Consider the following 25963-nt stretch of genomic DNA (forward strand, 5'->3'; position numbering starts at 1 on the left):
AAGTGATGAGACAGGACAACCACACCTCCTTTTAACATCTCCTCCCTCAGAACTGTCTCAGAACAAATGTGGCAGGGAGCACAGAGCAGTAGGTGAATGGGCACTGCATCCTCCCGGGTGGATTCCCTAGTCTTCTGCTCTTCTAGAAACACTGTCTCACAGAGAAATGAGCCTGTTGGCCCAGAGGCAGTCAGTGGTCCTCATACAGATCCCAATTCCTCTTTCAGAGGAATGTTCCAAACACAAAGAGCTATAGGGCTGGGGGTAACGAGGAGCAGCTCCCTGTAGTAATGGCTTGTTGACTCAATGGAATGGGAAAGTCACCATTCCTTTGGCCTGGTCAGAGTACTTTGGGTCACAAACTGCTGGTAGTCAAAATTGGGTCCTGCTCAGAAAGCAAACAGAAAATAAATGTCAGGAGTGTGTTTCCCAAGTGCTGACATCCCCGCATCCCATGTTCCAGAAGCGGAGCCTAGAAGAGAAGGTCCAGCACAGAGAGGGTCCACATCAGCAGTGGGCAGGCAGCTACACATCCGGGCAGCATCCACCTCAGCCGCCCCATCTACACGGGCTCACCTGTGATCTGCTCGGCAGCCCAGTACTTCCCCACGGTCTCCAGCACCCAGGCCTCCTCACGATCCACAATCAGATATGCGCTTTGGAAGCTGTGGCAGGAGTCCGCATCTTCATAGTAATTTCCACCTTGTCCATGTTCCTCCAACAAGGCGACGATGACATCTAAGGCTTCTTTAGCTGTTCTCCCTCTTTCTAAACCAAGCCTGGAGTAAGAAAACCAGAAGTGTACCTCAGTCACTTCCTACCATGTGGTTTTTACCACGATAACCAAAGACTAGGAGGAAGGGGAGTGATGAAGCGGGCCGACATGTGTAAACACGTCCATCTGTGGGCAGATACACAGAGTCACAGCACACTTGAACAGCACAGCACACCTCTCCCACATTCAGTTCAAAATCATGGGGGGTGTTTTGTGTCTTTAGGCACTTCCCCTCCCACACAGACAGAAGAGTCAGGAACCCGGGGCTTCTCCCCCATGAAGGGCACCTCAGCCATCTCTCTGTTTCACTTTTCTTTTCTCTTTCTTTATTTCTTTTAAAGGTTTTATTTATTTGAGAAAGAGAAAGCACGATCAGGGGAGAGGGGTAGAGAGAGAGAGTCAGACTCCCTACTGAGCAGAGAGCTCGACATAGGGCTTAATCCCACGACCCCATGATCATGACCTGAGCCAAAGGCAGATGTTTAACCGACTGAGCCATCCAGGCACCTCTCTCTATTTCTTTTCTAACCCTGGCTCCCATGGAGCTGCCTAGCTCAGCTCTAGCCTTATCAAGACTCCCTTTCTTTTTATTTTTTTAAAAAGATTTTATTTACTTATGAGAGACAGAGAGAGAGAGAGAGAGAGAGAGAGAGAGAGAGGTAGAGACACAGGCAGAGGGAGAAGCAGGCTCCATGCAGGGAGCCTGACATGAGACTCTATCCCGGGTCCCCAGGGTCACACCCTGGGCTGAAGGCTGCACTAAACCGCTGAGCCACCGGGCTGCCCCAAGACTCCCTTTCTGTGGCTTATTCTCCCTCCTGCCTCTGAGCAAAAGGAAATCTCTGCCCAGTGCACACCCTGATCTCTGCTATTCTACGCCACATACTTTGGTTGGTAGTGAAAGTGTCCCATAGCCAGCCACTGTCCTCAGTGCATATGATTCACTCAGAGATGGCATTAGGAACCAGAGCCTGATTAGGACACGATCAATGCTTTTCAACGTATCTCTCCTCCTACGTAGTATCAGCCTCCTTCTACTGGTGTGGCTTACAGCTTCACTTATCAAAAACTACACAATTCCTCGGAAATGAAACAGCAGTCTCCTCCCAGCCCTTCCAATTAATTGGTCCCCTAAAGAGGGCACAGATGCTGCCCTCTGCATGACCCTGGGGAAGTCACATAATATATTTGAATTCAAATTTATGCTACCTAGCAAGTAAGGACCTATGTCATCAGGTGGCTTTGAGGACAGGTTTATGAGATAATGAATGTGAAACCACAAGCACAACTGCCCAGGACCAAGTAGGTGATGAGTACATTTGAGAGGCAACACACTATGGCAGAAAAATAGTGACTCAGAGAGAGAGGGGCCTGGCTTCTGGTTCCGGTTGTGCCACCCACTGGCAGCATGACCTTAAGTAACATAACCTTTCTGAGAATTGATTTTCTCATTTGTAAAGTCAAACTGATACTACATCCTTCTCAGGCTGATCTGAAAGTGGAAGGCACCTGATACGTACTCAGTAAATGTCCATTTGTTCATTTCTCCTTTCCCATTATAATTCTGGTGCCAGCAGCACAGAACCTCAGAGCAGAGGCAACAGTGCCTGCTAAGGTGGTAGTGTACGCCAGTTCTTGGTGAAGTTCCAACATGAGACCAATCGTAACTAAAATTCACCCAGCCTGATTCTTTCCAAAGGGCCTTTAGCTGTGCTGCCAGGGAGGGGAAGTAATAATTCCACAGAGATATTCTTGTAACAGGCTTATTTTCATGGTCAGATAATTATATATCAATTCATTGGCCATTTCTCAGTGTTGGTCTATTTAGGAAGACTTGAGGACAAGGCACTGATTTGAAAGCTGAACCCTAAGACCTTAGGAGAGTGATAAAAAAATAAACTCATTAGAAGGTTGGATTAAGTAGACTATTCTGTTGGTCAGTGTCATCTTCTTCGAAGAGGAACAGCAGAAGCAAGCATTCATCTGATCTTGAAGGTCCAGAGCAAATAAGTGTGCTGTGAGCACTTCTATAGGTCTGCCCAAGCTGTGTCTATAGGTCACATTGTCTCGTGCATGCATTCCAAGCAGAAGCCTGTCCTGTGTCCCCAGGAGCACTTCTATAGGTCTGCCCAAGCTGTGTCTATAGGTCACATTGTCTCGTGCATGCATTCCAAGCAGAAGCCTGTCCCAGGGCTTTGGTAGGGCTCCAATTTGCCCATGCAAACCTGTGCTAGGAGCACATGAATACCCAAGCAGGGGCACCCCGCCTTTGGAAGCTGTGACTTCTCTTTTGCAGTTTCCAGCTCACTCTCCTGCTCTTCTGCCTACTGTGTTCCATGCAGACTTCCGAGACATGCACTTGCCCCCCACGCTGACTTTAGTGTCCTCTTTGTACAGTATCTGCAGTGGGACCTCGACACTCATCCACAAACACAACTTTCTCTCTCCTGCCCCCTGTGCCAGGACCATGGAAAACAATACTCCTTTGTCCACCTGTTTACTCCCACCTAACCTCCGTGCCTCGGGACAAGGGCAGGACAGCCTGCTCCACAGTACCAGGACTGTGAACAATAGCAGGATTACACACTCTCCGGCTGGGACTCAGGGGACAGATGCTATAGAGCTACAGCAGTCTAGGGCCACAAGTCACCTGATATCAGGATGCCTGTTCCAAAGCCTTTCACAGGGGTCTTGCCTCCTAGATGGGCAGATTCATGTGATTCAGGACGAGAACAGCATCTTCCTGGCCCCCACGCCTACTTTCATACTGGCTGCTTCACCTCATTATAGGGATGACTGGGGCAGGCAGAGGAATGAAATTTACTGGACCAAGGTTAGAGTCTTACTCTGATATCTACCTTAGGTACAATTCAGATCCTTCAAAAGTGTGTGCTTAGTCCAGGTTTTTCTGGGCCTTGGATGCTCCCAAATTCAAATCTTGTTCTATGGTAAATCCTTAGGAGAATCCCTATTTTCAAGCCTGTCACTCTCACACTGGAATGTCAAGCTCACTGTGTCCATTCCTGAAAGGGTAACAGAGCTATCCATCAGTTGGTGGAAGCCTCAGATCACAGAGATCTCTGTGTAAATGCGTACTTCCTCCCAACAGAGCCTACAAAGTGTCAAAACCTCTACTCCTTTGTACAGGATGTTGGTTTGGGGAGGTTCTTTAGAGGTCATCCAATCTAAGGCCTCCCCTGAAACAAATGCAGACTATGGCCCAGAGAGGTATTATAACTTGGTGTATTCACACTGAAAACCAAGGCCCCTGGTTTCCAGCCCAATATTCTCTCAACTAGGTCACGATTCTATCGCATTTCACTATTTCAGAAAAAAGAAAGTTGTTTCAGAATGTCGTTTCGTTCCAGCCCATCCTCTCCTTTGGTCATTCAGTCCAAACTCAATCACTGATGAACCACCAAAGGCCAGGTACACAACTCCTGGTGCTCATGACACAACAGAAAGCGAGCAAAGATCCCATCCTGCTGAGCCCACACTTCTGCTTCCCCCTGTTACATAGTGGCTAGCAGAGTAGGAAAGGGGAAAAGATGCCTGAGATAAAGAGGGGACAAGAGGGACATTTTTCTTCTTTTTCCCCTTATATCTTATGTATTTGATATGTATCCTTTCTTCTTTCATATATTTTAAGTGTATTTCAAACCATAAACTTCACCCACTTAAAACATACAGTTCAGTGATTTTTAGTATATTCACAAAGTTGCACAACTATCACCAGAATCTAAAGTTGGGACATTTTCAACAGCCCACAAAGAAGCCCCATATCCCCATTTTCCCATCCCAACCCCTAGCGACCATTAATCTACTTTCTACTACTATGAATTTGCCTATTCTGGATATCTCATGTGAATGCAATCATACGTATGTGACCTTCTGCATCTTGGTTTCTTTCACTTGATATGTTTTCAAAATTCATCATGTTCAAGCATGTATAAGCATTCGGTTATTTTTTACTGCTTAATAATATTCCATTGTAATCTATTTTTTTCTATCACCTTAAACTTCATATCAAAAGGCACACCTTAGGATGCCTGGGTGGCTCAGCGGTTGAGCTTATGCCTTTGGCTCGGGGCGTGATCCCAGAGTCCCGGGATCGAGTCCCACACTGGGCTCCCTGCATTGGGCCTGCTTCTCTCTCTACCTGTGTCTCTGCTTCTCTCTGTGTGTGTGTCTCTCATGAATAAATAAATTAAAAATCTTAAAAAAAAAAAAAAAAGACCCACATCTTCTTTGGGAGGCTTGTGTTACCATATATGAGGTTTGGAGGAAAATAAATCCTGCCCCCATTCCCCATCTGTTCTAAGCAGTTGTTTCAAAGAATCACTAGTACCTGACCAGATCCATCCCCAGTAAGGCTTCTGTCTCAGCGGCTGGTTCTCTGGCATTGATGGCTTCATTGGCTATGCACACTCCATGCTCGTTGGCTCCCATTTCTGCCCCCCAAAGCCAGGCAGGTCTGCTTATCACAATGGCATGGGTCCTGGGGACTTGGTCGATTGAAATATAAGTGCACTGAAAAATGAAGACACAAAAGAAAGGACCATCATCTGCCAGGATCCACTTAGTTTCCAACCTGGTACTTATACCAAACTACCACATCAGTTACAAACAGAGCCAAAAATAAATAAATAAAAGGGGCTCAGGAACACCAGACTTAAACGACACCCAAGTCTCAATGCAGCTCAGACGTCTGTATGGTGAGTTTAAGTTTTGCCTATCAGGTGTCTCTGGTTCAAGTGCAATTTATCCACAGTGTTCACATATATACTAGTCATCTTCTTGAACCAGGTATTCAGTCAATCTCTGCCCTGAACATTCCGTCTGGTCATTTCAGTAGGCACAGAGGGGCACCAGCATTCTACACAAACCTAGCTATTTATCCTCATGTGCAAAAATCCTTCTCGATCAGTGATTAATAGTTAAAGAGCCCTACTATAGGAGAAACTTTACCTGGAGACTTAATATAGAAAGCAAATTCAAGGGAAAATTTTGTCTGAAGAATAGGGGTTCTTATGCCCCGGGCAATGATCCCTAGGGTTCCCTGGAACCAGTTTGACAACCTCCACGATTACTCTAGTGGTAGAAAAATGATAATATTTTACATTCAACTAATGCATTAAATGCTCTCGTATACACCGTGCTTCCCCGTCTGTCTCATTTGATTAACACATGCTAAGCCTGCGCAGTGGACACCTAAGGAGACAGTCCCAGAAGGGCATGTTTCTATCTGTTGTCAGGACTGCAGGACATACTGCTTGGTGGTGTATATCTTACCTTCTCCAGGCTGCTGTATCTTAACCTGGAGAATGAGTGAGCTCGTCCAGATCAAAGGATTTTTAGCCTCAGAATCCTGCCTTCACACAAACTCTTACAAAGAAGCGTGAAGACAGTAAAAGGGGTCAAAGTGTGTTGAGGCCAATGGAAGATGGGTCGTGGGAGCAGCTCACTCAGAGCCAGACCTGCTGGCTCTTCCCTCTGACCCCCCACCCCCACCCCCACACACACTGGGCCCATGCGAGAGCTCCCTTGGAGAAATCAGAAAACCACTAAACGAAGTTATCCATAAGGAGCCTCCTGCTTCTGGCCTCCTCTCAATCTATGACACCTCCTGTGTGGTGGCTGCAGCACAGAATTCAGAGCTCTAAACTATACAGAGCTCCCTGGCTCTCAAGGGAGAATTTTATCAGCTGCAGCAACCATTTACATTTTAAATGGAGCACTGAAAGCAGGGGCTCAACTGTGGCCTTGGATCTTTTTCTGATTCAAGACCCAGTTTTATCAACTGAATGCAGCCCAGAAAGTTATTCTGCATTGATTTTCCCATAATCTCTAAACCTCTTGTGAGATGTGAAACGCATGTAGCTTGCACACTCATTGATAAGGTGACACGTATCTCCTTATAATCCATATGAGGTACAGCTCTGCACTGGGATAATGTGATTTCACTTGATAAATAGTGGTAAACTGAAAGCTAATTAAATCCAGAGGTTGTCAGGAGACTCTTGAGTTTTTCATGGCAAACTGATAATAAAATATACTCTTGAAATCATTTCCCCTATTCAGTTCCCAAAAGTTCTTTACTTTGAAAAATGATTCTGTTAGAGCCAAAACCTTAGCCAAAGCGGTAAACAAACTATAATCCTCTGTGCTCTTCTACTTTGTAATTGAAATTTACATCTTATAATTGTATTTTTTTTCATGTAAAAAGGAGTTCAAGCATTTAACTAACATTTTTCAAAACCCCTGTGCACACTGAGCTCTGCTGAGAAATTTGTCTTGAAAAGATGAGTAAATGTGGAAGGAATTTAAGATTCTTTTTTATTTTTTTTAAAAGATTTTATTTATTTAGGGACGCCTGGGTGGCTCAGGGGTAGAGCGTCTGCCTTCAGCACCAGGGCATGATCCTGGAGTCCTGGGATCAAGTCCTGAGTCAGGCTCCCTTGCAGGGAGCCTGCTTCTCCCTCTGCCTGTGTCTCTGCCTCTCTTTCTCTGTGTCTCTCATGAATAAATAGATAAAGTCTTTCTTTATCTATTTATTTGAGAGAGAGACAGAGCACAGGCAGGGGGAAGGGCAGAGGGAGAAGGAGAACCAGACCCCCTGCTGAGCAGGGAGCCCAACACAGGGCTTGATCCCAGGAGCCCGGGATCATGAGCTGAGCCAAAGGCAGATGCTTAACCGATGGAGTCACTCAGGTGCCCCTTAAGATTCTTAAGTATAGATTTATCACAAAGGTTGTTTTAAGGAAAAAAGTAAAATTAAGAACGGATTCATTTGGGGTGCCTGGGTGGCTCCATCAGTTAAACATCCAACTCCTGGTTTTGACTAAGGTCATGACCTCAGGGTCCTGGGATAGAGCCTCACATTCGGCTCCATGCTCCGCAAGGAGTCTGCTTGAGATTCTTTCCCCCTCCTTCTCCCTCCCCTCTTGGTTCTCTCCTCTCTCCCTCTCTCTCTCTCAAATAAATAAAATCTTTAAAAAAAATAGAGTGGGTTTACTTATTTGTCTTCAATTTTGTTTTTACACATTCATATCCATTTCACCATTTACAGAGCACCAACCACACACAAGGCATTTTGTGCTAAGTGCTGCTGGCAGATAAGTCAGTAAGGATGCCCAATCCCTATCCTTTCAGTTGGGAAAGAAGGAGAAGGTACACATGCAAATTACCATGACCACCAGGCCAACCTAAGTAGCAGTCACCGAGGCCTATCTATAAATACTGCATCTTCCCCCTCCTCCCACCTTGTACATCTGATCAACCCAGTCCTGCCTTTTTTTTCCGCATTCCATCCCATTTATCCCCTCCCAAACTACTATAATTGACTTATGTACTGCAGATACTGTCTACTATGTTATCTCCCCCAGCTACAAGGTAAGCTCCATAAGGGCAGGGAGATACCTCTGTGGTTTAGTTCACTGATGTATCTGAAGTCTGGTCATACTAGGCATTAATAGATATTTTTTTGAAGGAATGAAGGACTGAATGAAGGAATAGGTAAGAAACAAAGATCAGAGGGACATAATACAGGTTCAAAAAGAAGAGGGAAACCAGCCAAGTGGGCAGAGGCTTTATCAAGTGGGTGACATTTGAGTCGATCTTGAAAAATGGGCCAGACATCGAGGTATTCCAGAAACGGGTAAGAGCCAGAGAAGAGAGAAAGATGGGGATGTCAGAAGTGTGTTCATGGTCCAGGGACATCCTCCCCTGTGCCGCTCAGGGAAGCTACAGCAATGGCACTGAATAACAGGGCTGCAAGAGCTCAGTAAGTACTGACTGATAAAAATGTTGAAAACTGAATCCAAAAGACCATATGGTCTTCGTGGGAGTTCAAAATATTTGCAGCCAAATTGACACTTTGGGCCAAACTCAGAATGAGGAGGAAGAAAAGAGATGCCCAAGTAGCCAGATGGGCCAAATCAGCCTCTCCTAAGCACGAGGCTGAAAGCCAGTGCACCAGATCCCCCTCATATGCTACAGAGCCAGGAGGGTGGGGAGATGGGGAGATGGGGGTTGGGGTGCACCCAAGCCCTAGTGAGCCTGTAACACACCCCCCTTAGGGCATCTCTGTCATGGCCTGCAGCGCCTGGGCCTAACAAGGATCCTTGTGTGGCTGTAACTCCCACACACTCCATGTGTTTGAAATCTGACTAATCGCACGCAGGTCAAAGAGGATGGTCACGCTAGTCTCATACAGGTTGGTTATCTAAAACCCTAGTCTGGGCGCAAACCTCATAAGAAAAGAGAACATTTACACAAGATGTCATTAGCTATACTTTGTAAAGTCAGCCATCTAGAACATGAATTCTGCAGGCAGTCATTTCTTTTTTAAATAAAATTCACCGACCTCCACAATTGCCACATCTTTAATGAGGCAGACACAGTAAGTGGGATTCGAGGCAGCAGAGAAGCTCTCACCAGGAATAATAATAATAAAAAAAAAATCCAAACAGCACCTGAAATCTTCTTTCAGCATGACAAAAACAATATAGTTCCTCAAGTCAAAATTCCTAGCCAGATTTCTAGTCGAAAACAGAATTATGTTCGCCACTCCAAAGATCAATCTTGCCAAGGATGGTTCTGGCCTCAGCTCTGGTGCTGAAGCTGTTTAAGAGGTCTGCAGAGAGAGATGAGCAAATTGTCTTGCTGCCCCACGGCCACTCCCAATCAGCCTTTAATAAAACAAATCTGTCAGCAAGCTCGACTTCTGGGTGCCAAGGCCACATGGCAACGTTAAGAATGTCCAGAGTGGGGCGCGTGGTGAGGCATGCTTCCAAGTGCCAGCACTGCTAATAACCACCGAGGTTTTCAAGGTCCTGCCTGCACTGAGCCTGTCACTCTCCCAGGTGGCTCCAGGGGACACGTGCCAGGCTGGAGGACAGAAAAGACGAGCCTGAACAAGGCCCCGGAGACAGAGACAAAAGACAATTCTACTGCAGAGCAAGCCCTTTATTATTTTGTGTGATTGTGTCAAAAAAATGAAAAAGCAAAATCAGCTTCACGCTGGCGCCTACCCTTTGCACATTCCAGCGCACTCTCTTTCTGGCTCTCACCCAGTGAAAGGGGACTAGAGACGCTCACACAATAGACGTTTCAATTAATGAAATGCAACCATTGTGCTTTCCTACTGTACTCAGATGGTGAACACAACCCTGGCACCACCAGTGAAAACCACTCTGAAATGAGTTGATGAGTCAGCCAGACTTCCTAGGGTGGGAGAAAAAAAAAAAAAAAAAGTAGGGAAAATGGGATGCTTTGGAGGAATATTTTTAGTCTTAGAAAATTTGCAACTCTAAAGCTGCGTGGCTAATTATCACTGAGGTTTTTTTGGAGGGGGGTTGTTTTTTTCTTTTTTATCCCAGTGTCTTGCCTGCTACTTGAGTGGTTTTTGAAAATGTGCCCTTAGAGTTCATCTGACTCTAAATAAAGACAAAAGAAAATGTCAGCCACATTTTAGAAGAGCTGCTACTTATGTCCCTGAAGCCATAAGCTCTTTGAGAATGGGTGGTGGTGCCAAGGCCTGGGGTCAGAAACAGGCTTAAGAAAGGGGACAGGGTGGAAGGCCCCAGCTAAGCTACGCTCCCACGAGGCGAGGGAGACTTTCTGGCTCCACACCAGGCTGGAGGCTCTTGCTGCTCCCGGGCCGTGAGAGGGCCAACTGGAAGACAGGTGCACAGTCTGCCCAGCAGCCGTGGAGCTTTGCTCAGCTCTGATTCCAGACTAGCTTGTGCTTTCCTACTGTAAGAGACAATCTTCAGAATTAAAATTCAGACCCTCTCGGGCAGCCCTGGTGGCTCAGCGGTTTAGCACCACCTTCGGCCCAGGGCGTGATCCTGGAGACCCGGGATCAAGTCCCATGTCGGGCTCCCTGCATGGAGCCTGCTTCTCCCTCTGCCTGTGTCTCTGCCTCTCTCTTTCTGTGTTTCTCATAAATAAATAAAATCTTAAAAAAAAAAAATTCAGACCCTCTCCCAGGCAAAACCACAAATACAGCTGCCATCTGGACAGTGTTACTAACAATGTTACCAGCTCTCATTAATGGGTATTTTTTGATTCTTCTTACAAGTATTTTTATCCAGGAAGAAAAAGGAAGTGGTCTACCAAAAGCCCGCCCCAAACTCTGAAAGTTGTATAATCTCACTGGGGTTACTGAACTCATGGGACCTTCATGCAGAGGGAAATATAAATAAATAAAAACTCACTTTCACTAAAAAAGGAAATAATGAAAACTTTAAACTTTAAAGGCAGAGGGGGCAGTGGAGGGAAGGTTTATTATATAATAATAAGAGACTCTTTAAAAAAGCATTATGTGTCAAACCTGATTGACCATCAAGAATTCTGTCCCAACTAAGGGGTGAAATGACAGCCTGTAGGTGGGGGATGGGCTAAGTGGGTGATGAGCATTAAGGAGGGCATGTGTTGGGAGGAGCACTGAGTGTTGTATGGAGTTATGACTCACTAAATTCTACTCCTGAAACCAATACTACATTATATGTTAACTAACTTGAATTTAAATTTAAAAAAAAAAAGGAATTCTGTCTCCAAAAATTGGGATATAATTATTCTCTGGGACACCAAGTATAAATCATGTCAACTTTAACTGAAATTCATTGTTTTCTGGAACAGCATTCTAATGTTGGATCCACTGTTTCCTAATTAGGAGATTCAACCGAGTAAGAATAGAGCCACATACCCATCCTCAGTCATGTACACACGCGTACGCACATCACATGCACACACCACGCACTCACAGAACATCATAATCTGGGAAATTATCCATCTGCTTCCTTGACATTCCTAACTATAGGAAGGAGCAGGGCTTGAAAAAAAGATGAGATGAGTTCTGTGATGCACAGTGGTATGGCATCCTCAGAGGGGACAGAGGGCCTTTCACAAATAGATACTCATTTATCTACCCTACTCCGCATCCAAAATTGGTGTTGTGAAAAAAAAATCAGCATCCACAAGAGAAAAACTGTAGAACATCAAATAAAATGCTCCAACTTTCCAACTGTGTGGCTAAACAAAAATGTGCACTGTAATCTTAGAAACTGAGAAATTCTGCTAAAGGATCCTATCTTACTCTTCCAGTCTCAAGCAGAGAACTTGCCATAGAGTCGATGATGGATGGACAGAATGAAGGAAGGAGGAAGGGTGGGTGAGCGGACAACTTGGAAGGGAAGGCCTCCTGGAAGGATGGGCCAGCTGGAGGGGGAGGTGGGTCAGTGGATGAGTAATCAGGATGACTTTTAGCACAGAGTTATTCCCAGAAAATGAATTCCCAGAATTTCAAAACTCAAGGATGAGGCTTCTAGGGAAACTGCAGAATATGTTAAGTTTAAAATGTCATGAAATGGCTGAGAAATAGATGAGGTTTTATGGGAACTTCTCACTTCTCATAGTTTAGAAAAATAATTTCTGTATGCTAATGAGAGCTTTTGTGAAAGTTACATGATAGTTGTTGTAGATAACCCCAGCTATGGAAAAGTAATGGATATAACTGTAAGGGAATTATAGGGGTAGGAGTAAATTTGAAAAGCAGATTTAGAACCATATGCTACAGAAAGGAGTTTGGGAACTGAGACTGGAGTCATAGAATCTCTCAACACTAGCCAATTCCTTAAAAAAAAAAAGAAAGAAAGAAAGAAAAGAAGAGAAAAATTAACTGTTTTCATAATGTTCTCCTTAGAGTTTACAAAGTACTTCCAAATATCAGATCCCATGTGCTTCACAAAAAAACTCTGTAAGGCAGACACAGTGGGTGTTATCTCCCACTGGCAAATGAGTAAACTGAGTCTCAAAGAGGCTCAAAGATCCAAGGTGCAGGAAACAGGGAAGGCAAGACTGGAAGCCAGGACCCCTGCATCTGGGGCCAGACTCATTCCACTGGTTTCAGGCAACTGTAAATTTCAATTGATTTATAAAGGCAGAACAAGCATAAAGTGCTACATGTTCACAGAAGGACGGCAGGCTAGGGGTGGCTCAGTCAGTTAAATCTCCAACTCCTGGTTTTGGCTCAGGTCATGAACTCATGGGTCATGAGACTGAGCCCCGCATCAGGCTCTGCACTCAGCAGGGAGTCTGCTTGAAGATATTCTCCCTCTGCCTCTCCCGCTACTTGAGTTCTCATTCTCTATCTCTCTCTCTATCTCTCTCTCTCTAAAATAAATGGAAAGCTCTCTCTAAAAAAAAAAAAAAAAAAAAAGGGCAGGGATCCCTGGGTGGCGCAGCAGTTTGGCGCCTGCCTTTGGCCCAGGGAGCAATCCTGGGGACCCGGGATGGAATCCCACGTCGGGCTCCCGGTGCATGGAGCCTGCTTCTCCCTCTGCCCATGTCTCTGCCTCTCTCTCTCACTGTGTGCCTATCATAAATTAAAAATTAAAATTTAAAATTTAAAAAAAGGGCAGGCTAGAGGGAGGTGGAGACATTGCTTTTGGGCTTTGAAGGATACATAAGAGTCTATCAAGTAGATGTGAAGAGGGGGAGAGCAAGGACATTCTTAGCAAAGGATGGAATGAGCAAAAGCACAGAGAAATGCAAGTGTGTTATTTGTTAAAGAAATGAGGAGCAACCAGTTTAGTGTAGCTGGAGCCTACGGTACAGCTGGGAGAGGAAAACTAAGAATTAGGATCGAAAAGTAAGCAAGAAATTATACAACCCTTATACAGGGTAATTAGTACAAAAATTTTACCCCATGACCCAGCGATCCTGCATCTGGAAGTGTATCTAGCGACTATACCTACACATGTTCAGAATCATTCATGTACAAGGTCCTCATGGCTGACTTTCTGGACTAGCAAACAGCCCCAGTGTCTACCAACAGGGGACTGACTATAAATTATGGCGTATCTCCATAATGGACCACCGTGCATCTGTAAAAAACAATAATAAGGACAATCTCTATGTATGGATGTAAAAAAATCTTTAAAAATATTATTAAACAAAAAAAATTATAAACCTTTTCTGTAAGTTTGAAATTTTATATTTAAAAAATCAAGTTTCAGGGGTATCTGGGTGGCTCAGTCAGTTAAGCGTCTACCTTTGGCTCACATCATGATCCCAGGGTCCTGGAATTGAGCCCCTGCTAAGCAGGGAGCCTGCTTCTCCCTCTCCTCCCTGCTTGTGCTCTCTCCTGCTATCTCTGTCTCTCTCTCAAATAAATAAATAAAATAAAGTTTCAGAATAGTATATATAATGTGCTACTTTCATGAAAAAAAGTGAGAAATAAGGCTAAGTATTCATATTTGTTTGTATTTGCATAAAACACTAGAAGGGTGTGCAAGAAATGAATAAAAAAGGCTATATGGGATGGGAATCAGAGTGAATAGCAATAAGGAGGAGTAAGATTGCTCATCACGGCAAACCTTTTTAATACTACTTAATCTTTGAACCACATGAATATATAACACCTATTCAAAATGTAAAATTACATTAAAAAGCATCTTTACTTTTCAAAGTATCCCAAATGAGTTAAAAACTATGTCCATACAAAAACTTGCACATAGAAGGAGAACAAGGCTAGAAAGGAAAACAAAATAAAATGAAACAAAACAAAACCCAAAAAAACCCTGCACACAAATGTTTATAGTAACTTTGTTCATAACTGCCAAATCTTGGAAGCAACCAAGACATCCTTCAATACGTGAATGGAAAACTAAACTGTGGTCCATTCAGACAATGCGATCTTTTTCAACACTAAAAAGAAATGCACTTTCAAGCCCAGAAAAGACATGGGTGAACTTTGAAAATATACTACTAAGTGAAAGTAGCCAGTTTGAAAAGGCTACATACTATAGGATTCCAACTACACAACATTCTAGAAAAAGGCAAAACCTATAGACAGTGAAAAGATGAGCGGTTGCCAGGGGTTAGGAAGAGATAAATGAATAGGTGGAGCACAGAGGATTTTTAGGGCAGAGAAAGTATTATGTATGATAATTTAGTGGTGGATACATGTCTTTATATACAGCTGTCAAAACCCATTAGAATATACAACACAGAAAGTGAACCCTAATATAAAAGATGGACTTTAGTTAATAATCATGTACCAGGGCAGTCCTGGTGGCCCAGCGGTTTAGCGCCGCCTTCAGCCCGGAGTGTGATCCTGAAGTCCCAGGATCAAGTCCCACGCGTCGGGCTCCCTGCATGGAGCCTGCTTCTGCCTCTGCCTGTGTCTCTGCCTCTCTCTCTGTGTCTCTCATGAATAAATAAATAAAATCTTTAAAAAATAAAAATAAAAAAATAATAATGTACCAATGCTGGCTCACGGATTATAACAAATGTACCACAGTGGGCACCTGGGTGGCTCAGCAGTTGAGCATCTGCTTTTGGCTCAGGTCATAATCCCGGGGTCCTGGGATCGAGTCCCACATCAGGCTCTCTCCAGGGAGCCTGCTTTTCCCTCTGCCTGTGTCTCTGCTTCTCTCTGTGTGTGTCTCTCATGAATAAATGAATGAATAAATAAATAAATAAATAAATAAATAAATCTTTAAAAACAAAAACCCCCACAAATGTATCACATGAATGCAACATGCTAATAACAGATAAAGTTGGGAGGTAGGAGGGTGAAGGGTTATACGAGAACTCTCTGTACTTTCTGTTTTTCTGTAAACATTAAACTATGCTGAGAAAAAAAAAAGTGAAGTCTATCAATTTAAAAGAAAAGAAAGGGAAAATGAGCCCAGTGCCAGTCTGGAAGAGTTCCAAACGGCATACAGATCAGCCCGGACTCTCATCCTGTAAACACAACCGTTTTTAAACAAGGCAGTGACAGAGTTGTGCTCTGAAAATTCCTACAAGCTGAAGAACCTACGAAAAAGAAAGCCACGGACCAACAAGCAGATGATAGAAGGGAGATGGGGGTGGGTCTGAACAAGGGGGGGTGCCGGGCAGTAGAAGAGAATGCAGCAGAAGTCACAGGACTTGGGAACAGCTGTACCTGTGCATCTAGGGATGTTTGTGAAAAATGAGGGTCAAAGTTGCCCTCTGGTTTCTTTTTTTTTTTTTTTTTTTTTTTTTTTTTGCCCTCTGGTTTCTAGATTAAACTATGCGGCAGACCATGGTGCTGACAGAGGAAGAAGAACAAATGAGATGGGGAAAATGCATTTAGTTTTTGGTCCGTGATGTTATTTTATTACCTGGAGAATATGGATGTGGAAATGTACAGAGGCAGCTCCAAACACAGGGGGGCAACTCAGAAAGGATGTCAGGTTGCCTTAGTAACTAATTGTGGTATGTATCAAGCTGCACTTATTTATGTGAGGGGACATCATATAACCTCCAGCATAGGTGAGTGATAACATACCAGGGGTTAGGGACACCTGGGTGGCTCAGTGGTTGAGCGCCTGCCTTCAGTTCAGGTCATGATCCCGGGGTCCTGGTATCAAGTCCCACATCAGTCTCACACAGGAAGCCTGCTTCTCCCTCTGCCTATGTCTCTGCCTCTCTCTGTCTCTTATGAATAAATAAAATCTTTAAAAAAAAAACATACCGTGGGTGAACAAGTGAAAGAAATCTAGTCTATTCTCTAATCTGATTGTACCTCTGAAAGTAAAATATTGAGTTATTGAGCCTATCCCTCCCAAAAGAAATCAAATTTTCCTAAAATATCTATTTCAGACATATTTATAAGTGGCTTCTGTGTGATGCTGTGGTTACTATGGCTACTAACAAGTGACCCCAAAGTGTAGTGGTGTGAAACAACCATTTCTTATGCGCATGAACTCGATGGGTCAGGAATTTGGACAGGGCACCAGAGAGATGGCATGTCTCCAATCCACAGTGTCTGAGGCCTGGAATCATCTGAAGGGCCATTCACTCACACATCTGGCAGTTGACATTGGTTGTTGGCTAGAGGGACTTTGGTTCCTCTCCATGTGGGTCCCTCCCTGTGTTCTTCATATGCTGGTTTGGGTTCCTTCCAGCACAGCGCCTGGATTTTTAGGACCCAGGCCCCAGGGTAAGAGACTACACGTCAAATTCATCCCTTTATGAATTTGACGTGTAGCCCTGGAGGTTGCATGGCATCACTTCTACCAGGCGACACTGGTCAGAGCAAACACATGCCCTCACCAAGATCCATGGCAGGGGTAGGGGGCACAAACCTCACCTCTCCCTGGAGGAGTATTCATCACACTGTAAGAAGTACATGTAGGATGGGATTTGGTGCAGCTATCTTTGGGAAATTAAATCTGCCCACATGAAAATCGAAGTATTATTTTAGTCTGCATGACTCCTTGAGAAAAAGAAACACTGAGGGAAGACAGGGAAAGTCAAAACGACTCAAACCTGCAAACTTCATCCATGCCCAGCACTCTCTGTTCCAGGAAGAGAGAAACATTCAAATCCAAACAACACGAACATTCAACATTAATAAATATCCATTTAAAACCTAGCGTGAGGGCAGCCCAGGTGGCTCAGCAGTTTAGCGCCACCTTTGGTCCAGGGTGGGATCCTGGAGACCCGGGATGGAGTCCCAGGTCGTGCTCCCTGCATGGAGCCTGCTTCTCCCTCTGCCTGTGTCTCTGCCTCTCCCTCTCTCTCTGTATCTCTAATAAATAAATAAATAATAAAATAAATAAATAAATTTTTTAAAAAATAAATAAATAAAATAAAGCATTGAAACAGATAAAGAAAATAAAACACACATTGATGAATACCCATTTAAAACCTAACACAACTACTAGAAAAAGTCAATTTGTTTCATAAAGCATAGAACACCGGGGCAGCCCGGGTGGCTCAGCGGTTTAGCGCCTGCCTTTAGCCCAGGGCCTGATCCTGGAGACCCGAGATCGAGTCCCACATCGGCTCCCTGCATGGAGCCTGCTTCTCCCTCTGCCTGTGTCTCTGCCTCTCTCTCTCTCTCTCTGTGTTTCTCATGAATAAATAAAATCTTAAAAAAATTTAAAAAAAAAAAAAAAAAAAAAGCATAGAACACCAAATAGTAGAGGTTTATGTCCGTGGAAGGAGCACACTAATTTACCTGCCCCCAACTTTTTTTTCTCTGAATTCTTCATCCTTTAAAGAACAACTACCATTTAAACACACACACGCGCACACGCGCATACACACATACACACACAAATAAATACACCATAATCAAGAAGTTTATTTTATGAATGCAAAGATGGTTCAATTTATCACATAAATTCAAAGGAAAAAATCAAGTGATTATCTCCATATCACTGGGGGTAAAAAAAAGGTTTAACAAAATTTAACACCTATTCCTGAAGGCTTTTTTAACCACTAAAAATAAAAATTGGTGTATACTTTTTGACATGACAAAACTATATGAGTTTCAGTCCTAAAGCCAACATCTGAGTGACTGAAGAATCACTAGGGGCTGCTCCACTGGAGTCAAGAACAGAGAAAGATAACCACTCTTACCACTAAATATTAACACTGAATCTAAGCTATCAGCCAATCAGACAAGAAAACAGATATAAGAACAATCAGACTATCTCTGTTTGCAGCTGTTGATAACAATAAACCTGGAAAACCCAAGAGAATCAATGATAAAAGCTGACGCTACGAATGAAAGAACTGAGTAAAGTCGCAGATTGTAAAATTGATACAAATGAGCCATCATGAAAGTCTGACAGTACACTCTGGGAATATGGAGAAACAGGCATTGTTATGCTGCTAGTAGAAAGGCAAACGTGCACTACCCATGTGAGGAAATTTGATAAAATCCCAAAAACCTACATTTACTCTGTGACCCAACAATCCCATTTTAGCTACCTATCCCAAAGGAGGACTGACAAAAAACTGATTTTTAAGCCCTCAAAATAGTAACTGATGGATAATTTTTTGACATGATAAAATACGGAAACCAGGAGCAGATATTGTGAGAGATATACTAGGTTGTTATTCCCTTCAAAACACAACAAAATATTTTAATAACAAAAGACTGGAAAGCAACCTAAATGTCTAGCAATGTGGGACTGATTAAACCATGATATATCCATAGAATGGAACACTCTACAGCTCTACATGAGAAATGAAGACTACCTCTATTTACCATATGGAACAATCTCTAAGATATGTTTGAAGTTGAAAAAGGCGAAGTGGAGAAAAGTGTATGTGGCATGCTACCATTCATCTAAGAAAGAAAAGGAACTGGGATAAATATGCGTGTGTGTGTGTGTGTGTGTGTGTGTAGTATGTTACATACATAAGTAATTTTTTAAAGATTTTATTTATTCATGAGAGAGGCAGAGACATAGACAGAGAGAGAAGCAGGCTCCTCGCAGGGAGCCGGATGCAGGACTCAATCCCCAGACCCAGGATCAATGCCCTGAGTGGAAGGCAGATGCTAAACCGCTGAGCCACCCAGGTTGTCCCGACATAGGTATTTTAAATGGAAGGACAAACCAAAAAACCCTTCAAAACATGGAACACCTACAGGAGAAAAAGCAAGTAGAGGAAATGAGACCAAGTTAGGTACCAGACTTCTATGAATACACCTTATTTTATACATTTGACTTTGGAATCATGTAAATATTTTACTTAATTATAAAACAGGACCATAGCAACAAATGCAGTATCATTCTCCATGTGATCCTGTTTTTAAGGCCATGAACAAACCTTCGTGGGAACAGGAATCCGCAGAACCGACAGGACAGTTCAGACCGGTGAGCAGGTTTAAGGAAAGGTGTGCTGGGCAAAGCCGGAGGAAGGAAGGCAATGAGTGCCCAGGAGAGATTGTGTGTGACACAGGACTTACCTCGACCTTGCTCTCGGGTTCATGATCCGCAGCCGAGAAATACATGACCTCCTGTACTTCATCCCTGGGCCGGGCCGAATTTTTCCCAAACACCACCAGACCGTCCTTAGCACGTGGTGGGAAGGCCACAAAACAGTAACTTGGAGGAGCGACAGCCATCCTGCAAAGAGAGAGAATGCCAGAGATGGACTGGAAGCAGCCCGAAAGGGGAACACTCCAATAGTGAGTCCTTCAAACACTTTTTACCAAAAAATGGTTTTCGTGTTGCACTGTGTGCAGCGAGCTCATTAAGAGATCCCGGCTGGCACATGAAGGTAGGGCGCCCGGAGTAGAGTTAGAGAGCCACGGAGACCAGATAGCGCTTAGCACTCCGTGGGATTAAACGAGCGCAGATTTGCAACAAACTGCAGTCAGCGGCAGCCAAAAAAGCAATGACACAAGAGAAAGGGAAGGAGGTTACTGTTCCCCGGCAGAAAACACAAACAGACTGCAATCTGTCACAGTAATAGAAAAATAAATAAATACACTCGTAACAGTGCGTTACACAAGTATCTCAGGTCTAGGGCTGTGTGGCTTCCACCTAATGGATTTTGGGGTGGTGATGGGGAAATGGGTCTAGAGAGAAAGTGAAAGATACTCCTCCTATTTTATATATTTTCACTCTACCTCAATGACCGAACACTCAGGGATGTCATGGTTTTCGTCCAACCTCTCCAGTGCTCCTGGGCTGGCTTGTTCTCTTCGACCTGGCCACTGAGCTTCCTCGCTGCCTCATTCCTCTTTTCTCACTTTATGATGCTTTCTCTCTGGGAAAGCTCAACCCTGCCCAGTGGTCACTCATGTGCCCATGACCTACACATTCAATCCCAGCTCAGTCCTCTCCTTGAGCTCTCCACCCATACACTCAAATTCCTTCCTGATATCCAAAGCTGATTTCATCTTCTTCTTCCTCAAACATCCGAAACTCAAAAAACTATCCTGATCATCCACGTCTCTATTACCCAGGATACCACTAAATTCCAGCTGGAGAGCTGACCTTCTAAATCCCTCTGGAAACTATCTACTTGCCCCATCTCCACTATCACCACTCTGCACCACGCCAGCATGTGGCTTGGATCCCCACAGTAGTCTCCTAAGGGGTTACCGCATAACCACTATTATTCCCCCTCCAAAAAACGGGCACACGCCAGCCAAAGTGATCTTTTTAAAAGGAAGATTTGATCACAGCAATCATGTCAGTCTGTTTAAAATCTTTCAGAAGTTTCCTATGGTTCTTGAAATAAAGACCAAAATCTTTTTTTTTTTTTTAAAGAATTTATTTATTCATGAGAGACAGAGAGAGAGAGTCAGAGAGAGAAGCAGGCTCCATCCAGGGAACCAGATGTGGGACTTGATCCTGGGTCTCCAGGATCACGCCCTGGACTGAAGGCGGCGCTAAACCGCTGAGCCACTGGGGCTGCCCTAAAGACCAAAATCTGATCAGGCTCGTGCTCCTCCCCTGCCTCACTTCATACCACTCACCATTCTGCTCTCTCAACCCCAGCACACAGGCCTTTTTCCAGACCCTCTGATCCCCCCAGGGCCTTTGCACGTGCTTCACCCTCATTCCCGATCACTCCTCTCTCTGCTCCCTATGCCAAAACCATCTTCCTAGTTACTTCTACTCCTTCACGTACAAGCTCAGACATCAAATTTACATCACTGTATTATATGCTCTCATAGAATCCCACCCTTTTCCTTTATAGCAAATCTCAATCTGAAATATTTATGTAATGATTTTCTTACCAACAATCAATATTGGTCTTTCACCCCAAGTCTAAGCAACATGAAGCAGAGAGGGTACCAATGTATCTTTGTACACTACTGTAAACCCAGCTGGACACAAGGTCTTCGGCAGAGTAGATTTTCAAAAAATTATAAACAAGTGCTCTTTTCTTCTTAAAACTGAAGCCAAGCATACCTCTGTACCTGGCTAGAATGCCCTCCCCTTAGTTTGTCCATATCCTTTAGGATCTGATTCAAAATCCCTTTCTTTTAGAACATCTTCTATAAAGGACTCTGTCATTTTCTCAACATCCACGAATACTAAAACATCCAGTTTTAGGGTGATGTGCATTTGTTTCTTGTAAATGTGCCGCTTTAAATATTTCAAATAAAGATCCCTGAGGGCAAGTGCCAGGCCATCCAACTACATCAGCCCCTTTTCCAACCCCCTATTATGGGCACTCAACGAACATTATCTATTAATCCAACTATCATATTTGTGTCATCAATTATCCAATTTAGATGTGTTTTATTTTATGATCCCAAAATATAAGCAAGAAGGAAAACAATGTTCTCAGCAAAGCCACTGGGATTCAAAACTCAACTGTACCACCTACTATATACTGTGTGACCTTGAGCAAGTCACTTCACCTCTCTGGGCCTAGGTTTTCTCTTCCGCAAATGTTTGGCCCCAGCCCCTAAGTTTATTAACAGTATCAAATGACATGATACTTGAGAATATATTTTGCAAAATGTAGAGGATACATAAGTATAAGATATTTTATTTGGGTTTTGACTGCTCAAACAGAGCAGCATCTCAACATTTCTACAAGGCAAGCCAACCAAAACCAACTCACTCATAAGTGGAGTAATTATCAAATCACAGAGTCAGCAACATTCTGAGTTTGGAAGCATCTTTATGAGGGACCATGTTGCTATGTCTGCATCCAGGCTGCTTCACATTAGTCTATACATGCACACCCTGGGCTGGCAGAGATTGTGAAGTGGGGAGGCCCAGAGCTCTGAAAACAATTCCTCCCCCACTCCTGGCTCAGAAAAATCTCCCCACCCCCTTTGGTGAGAAAGAAAAAGCAGGAAGATAAACTCCAGTGCCTTCTCCCATTATCCTTTCCTATTTCCACAAAAACTCCATTATCTTCAGACTTGAGGTGTAGGAGGTGATAAACCAAGACTCTGTATGTGGAAGAAACATCTAGAATAATAAGATAAAATGCACTAATAGTGAGTTCCTAGAATCTGAGGGTGGGAAGAATTGCTGGCTGAGACAGATAAAGTGAAAATCCAGAAGATAAGGTGGAGAAAGGGCACATTCACCTGTGTTTGTATGCCTCATATATGTGTTATGACTTCCCTTCGTTCTCCATCACTGGGTCATTTCAAAAGTGCTGGTGTCTCATCTATGAGCAGAACCTTACTTTATTTGGTCCTTAAAAATACTAGCAATCCACTAGTCTTACATTTATGAGACATATCCATAGAAAATAAATTAAACTTGCAGGGTTTTTGACTAGCACCTTTTCTATTTTTCAGCCAGGACATCCACTTGGTTAGCAAGTCCTATGAATCACATGACCATGACATGGATGTAGGCAATAGAAGCCCAGGGCTATATGGGCCCAGAGAGGCTGACTTTTCCACTGAATCTTGCGAAAGACTGGGAATACCAGAAGGGAGTAGAATTGTAATGTCTGTTTTTTTAATGCTAAATGAACCAGGAAACTGTGTAACACATCCAATAGCAAACTAGCCAAGGATAATTGTCCACTCATTTCTCCTGGATCACCATTCTAGACACTGACTAGCCTCAGAATGGACCTAGCTGAATCCTTTCCTACTCTCTAGATCAGTGCTATCCAAAAGAACTTTCTACATTGATGGAAGTATTCTATCTCCACTGTCCGATATGGTGGCCATCAGCCTCATGGGGCAATTAAAGTATAGTTAGTGTAATTAAGGACCTAAATTTTTATTACAAACTTAAATTAGTTTAAATTTAAATAGCCACACATGGCTAGTAGGAATGCTATTGGACAGAGCAGCATTACAAATTCCCAATAAACCCAGAAATGAAGATTTTTCTCATGAAGCCTTCCAATAATCCCCGAAGAGCTTCTTTGTGAAGCCTTCCACATATTTTAAAGACAAAATATGCTACCATCCATATAAACTGGATTAGCAAAGAGGAGATAGTACTTCCAAAAAGCTGAAAACAAATGTTAGGAAGTAGCTACTAACTCACTGGGTGGACTGAGTTTAAACAATTTCTCCAAAAGCTTAAGGTAATCATAGCCCTGCACACCAATTCCACTTCCCTTGATGTGAGTCTCATACTCCTAACCCTCAATACACCATGAGCATGTTCCCCCTCATCGGTGCCTGGAAATCTTGTGGGTATCTCTCCAGTCAATTCCACTCTTTACCTCCTAAATGAACTTTTGAGACCTTCACTTCTCTCCAACTACCTCCTCTAAGCAGATATCTCAGCTCCTCCTACACAAAGAAGAGATGATCGGGGAGGGAGACTGTTTCAGAGACGTGTAAGCAGCTCTGAAGGCCCTGAGGCTGGAGGAACGGCAGGGAGCCAATAAATCAGAAAGCCAGGGCAGCTGAGGCCAGAGAGAATGGGGAAGATGCTGGACAAGCAGCTAGACAGGCCGGTCCACATTAAACCTTGCTGACCACAGCAAAGATTTTAGTGTCTATGCCATGATAGACATGGATGTCTATCCCAGTGGAGGCTTTTAAGCCATGTGTTAGGTAGGAAGTGGAGCCAGTGCTCCCAAACAACTTTTCAAAGAAGTTGGCTGTGATGGAGAAGAGCTAGCTCATTAGATATAAATGAAGGGATCAACAAGTAAGTCTATATCTATGTATCTATCCTAAGGAATGATCAGGAACACTGACAAGTCTTATGCACAAAAATGCTCATCACAGTGGTATTTATAAAGGTGGAAAACTGAAACTTAATTGTCCAGCATCAGGAAATTGCTTAAAAATTCATGCTACATTGATGCTATAAAAGCATTAAAAATGTTTGTGAAGAATTTTTAATTGCACAGAGAAATGGCTGAGGAGGAAGATCCAAAATAAATTACTCTAATTATGTAAAAATACATATAGAAAAGACTAGAAGGAAATGTGCCCAAAATATTAACAGCGGTAGCCTGACCACTGAATTTTCCCTAATTTCTTCATATCTTCTTTTAATTTCCGATTGCCCTACAAGTATTTGTACTTAGATAAACACAAGAATGATTTTTTAAAAATAAGCCTAATGGATAGTACCAATTGGGAAATTGTATTTTTTTATTATTTTTTAAGGTTTATTTATTTGAGAGAGAGAGAGAGAGATCAGGGGGATGGGCTGAGGGAGACCAGAGAGAGAATCCTCCAGCAGACTCCCTGCTATGCATGGACCCTGACTTGGGACTCAATCCCTGAGATTATGACCTGAGCTGAAATCAAAAGTTGAACACTCAACCGAGTCAGCCAGGCCCCTGGAATTTTAAAGAAAACACTTTGCTCTACTTCTACATCCCGACACATCTAAAATTTCAAAACTGGAAAATTCTTATGAGTTACAGTTAGGATGACATTTTTTTATGGAGGTATAATTAACATACATTAAATTAGCTTCAGGTGCACAACAAAATGATTCAATATTTGGATACACTGCAAAATGATCAGTCTAATAAGTCTAGTCAGTGTCTATCACCACAGTTACAGAATTTTTTTGCTTGTGATAAGAACTTTTAAGATCTACTCCCTTAACAAGTTTCAGATATGTAATACAGTATCATTAACTATAGCTGCTGTCCCTGACATCCCCAGGACTTATTTAATATTTTGTTAAACTGTAAGTTTGTTGTCTTTTGGCCACCTTCAGCCATTTTGTCCATCCTTCATTCCCAAGGATGAATATTTTTTATTATTCAGCATTATTATACTTATTCTGATACTTTCTTCTCCTTTTTTCTACAGCTTGCCTAATTCAGAGTTGCTCAAGGAGTACACAAATTTTCATTACTATTATTCACACAAATAGTGGGCAGGCCTCTTACAGTGTTGTCTCCTCGGTTAAGGTGAAAGGAAAAACAGGCCCTTAAGAAAGCCAATTCTCTGCTGACTCTGAGATGAAATGTTTCTGAAAGTGATTCAGGAAACTCCATTTTGTTCCTATTATCTTTCAACATACTAGTTAACATACCAGTTACACTACAAAAGAAAAAAAATCTGACAAGTTGACTCATCTACATACTGTATAAAACATGCATTTTAAAATCTTTGCAAGAGATCTATAAACCATTAAATTGGCCATGCATGACACCAGAAACTAAGATTTTTTTCCTCCTCCTCCCTCAATAACTTTATATAGTATTTTATATATATATATATGATGTGATACTATCCTTCACAAAGAAAAGTAAGCTAAAATTCAATGCACTCCCAATCACACATGCTAATACAGAAATTTACTGCATGGGGGCACCAGAGTGGCTCAGTGACTGAGCTTCTGTCTGCCTTTGGCTCAAGGTCGTGACCCTGGGGGTCCTGGGAGGGAGTCCCGCCTCAGGCTCCCATTGCAGAGCCTGCTTCTCCCTCTGCCTGTGTCTCTGCCTTTCTCTCTGTATCTCTCATGAATAAATAAATAAAATCTTTAA

The 25963-nt window shown here is 43.1% G+C and overlaps 1 protein-coding gene across 4 annotated transcripts in view; it reads right to left on the reverse strand.

Moving 5' to 3' along the window:
* Positions 1-25963, reverse strand: part of SCRN1 (secernin 1) — a 63776-nt gene that overhangs the window by 19865 nt on the left and 17948 nt on the right. For all 4 annotated transcript variants that reach the window (XM_072764639.1, XM_072764641.1, XM_072764640.1 and 1 more), the window contains 3 exons: positions 19518-19677; positions 5124-5305; positions 577-779 (listed from right to left, as the gene is read on the reverse strand). In XM_072764639.1, the coding sequence (XP_072620740.1) occupies positions 577-779; positions 5124-5305; positions 19518-19676 (544 nt within the window). In that variant the 5' untranslated portion in view covers position 19677. The remainder of the gene's footprint in view (positions 1-576; positions 780-5123; positions 5306-19517; positions 19678-25963) is intronic.

Source organism: Vulpes vulpes, chromosome 7, assembly GCF_048418805.1.
Source record: "Vulpes vulpes isolate BD-2025 chromosome 7, VulVul3, whole genome shotgun sequence".
Classification (NCBI taxonomy): domain Eukaryota; kingdom Metazoa; phylum Chordata; class Mammalia; order Carnivora; family Canidae; genus Vulpes; species Vulpes vulpes.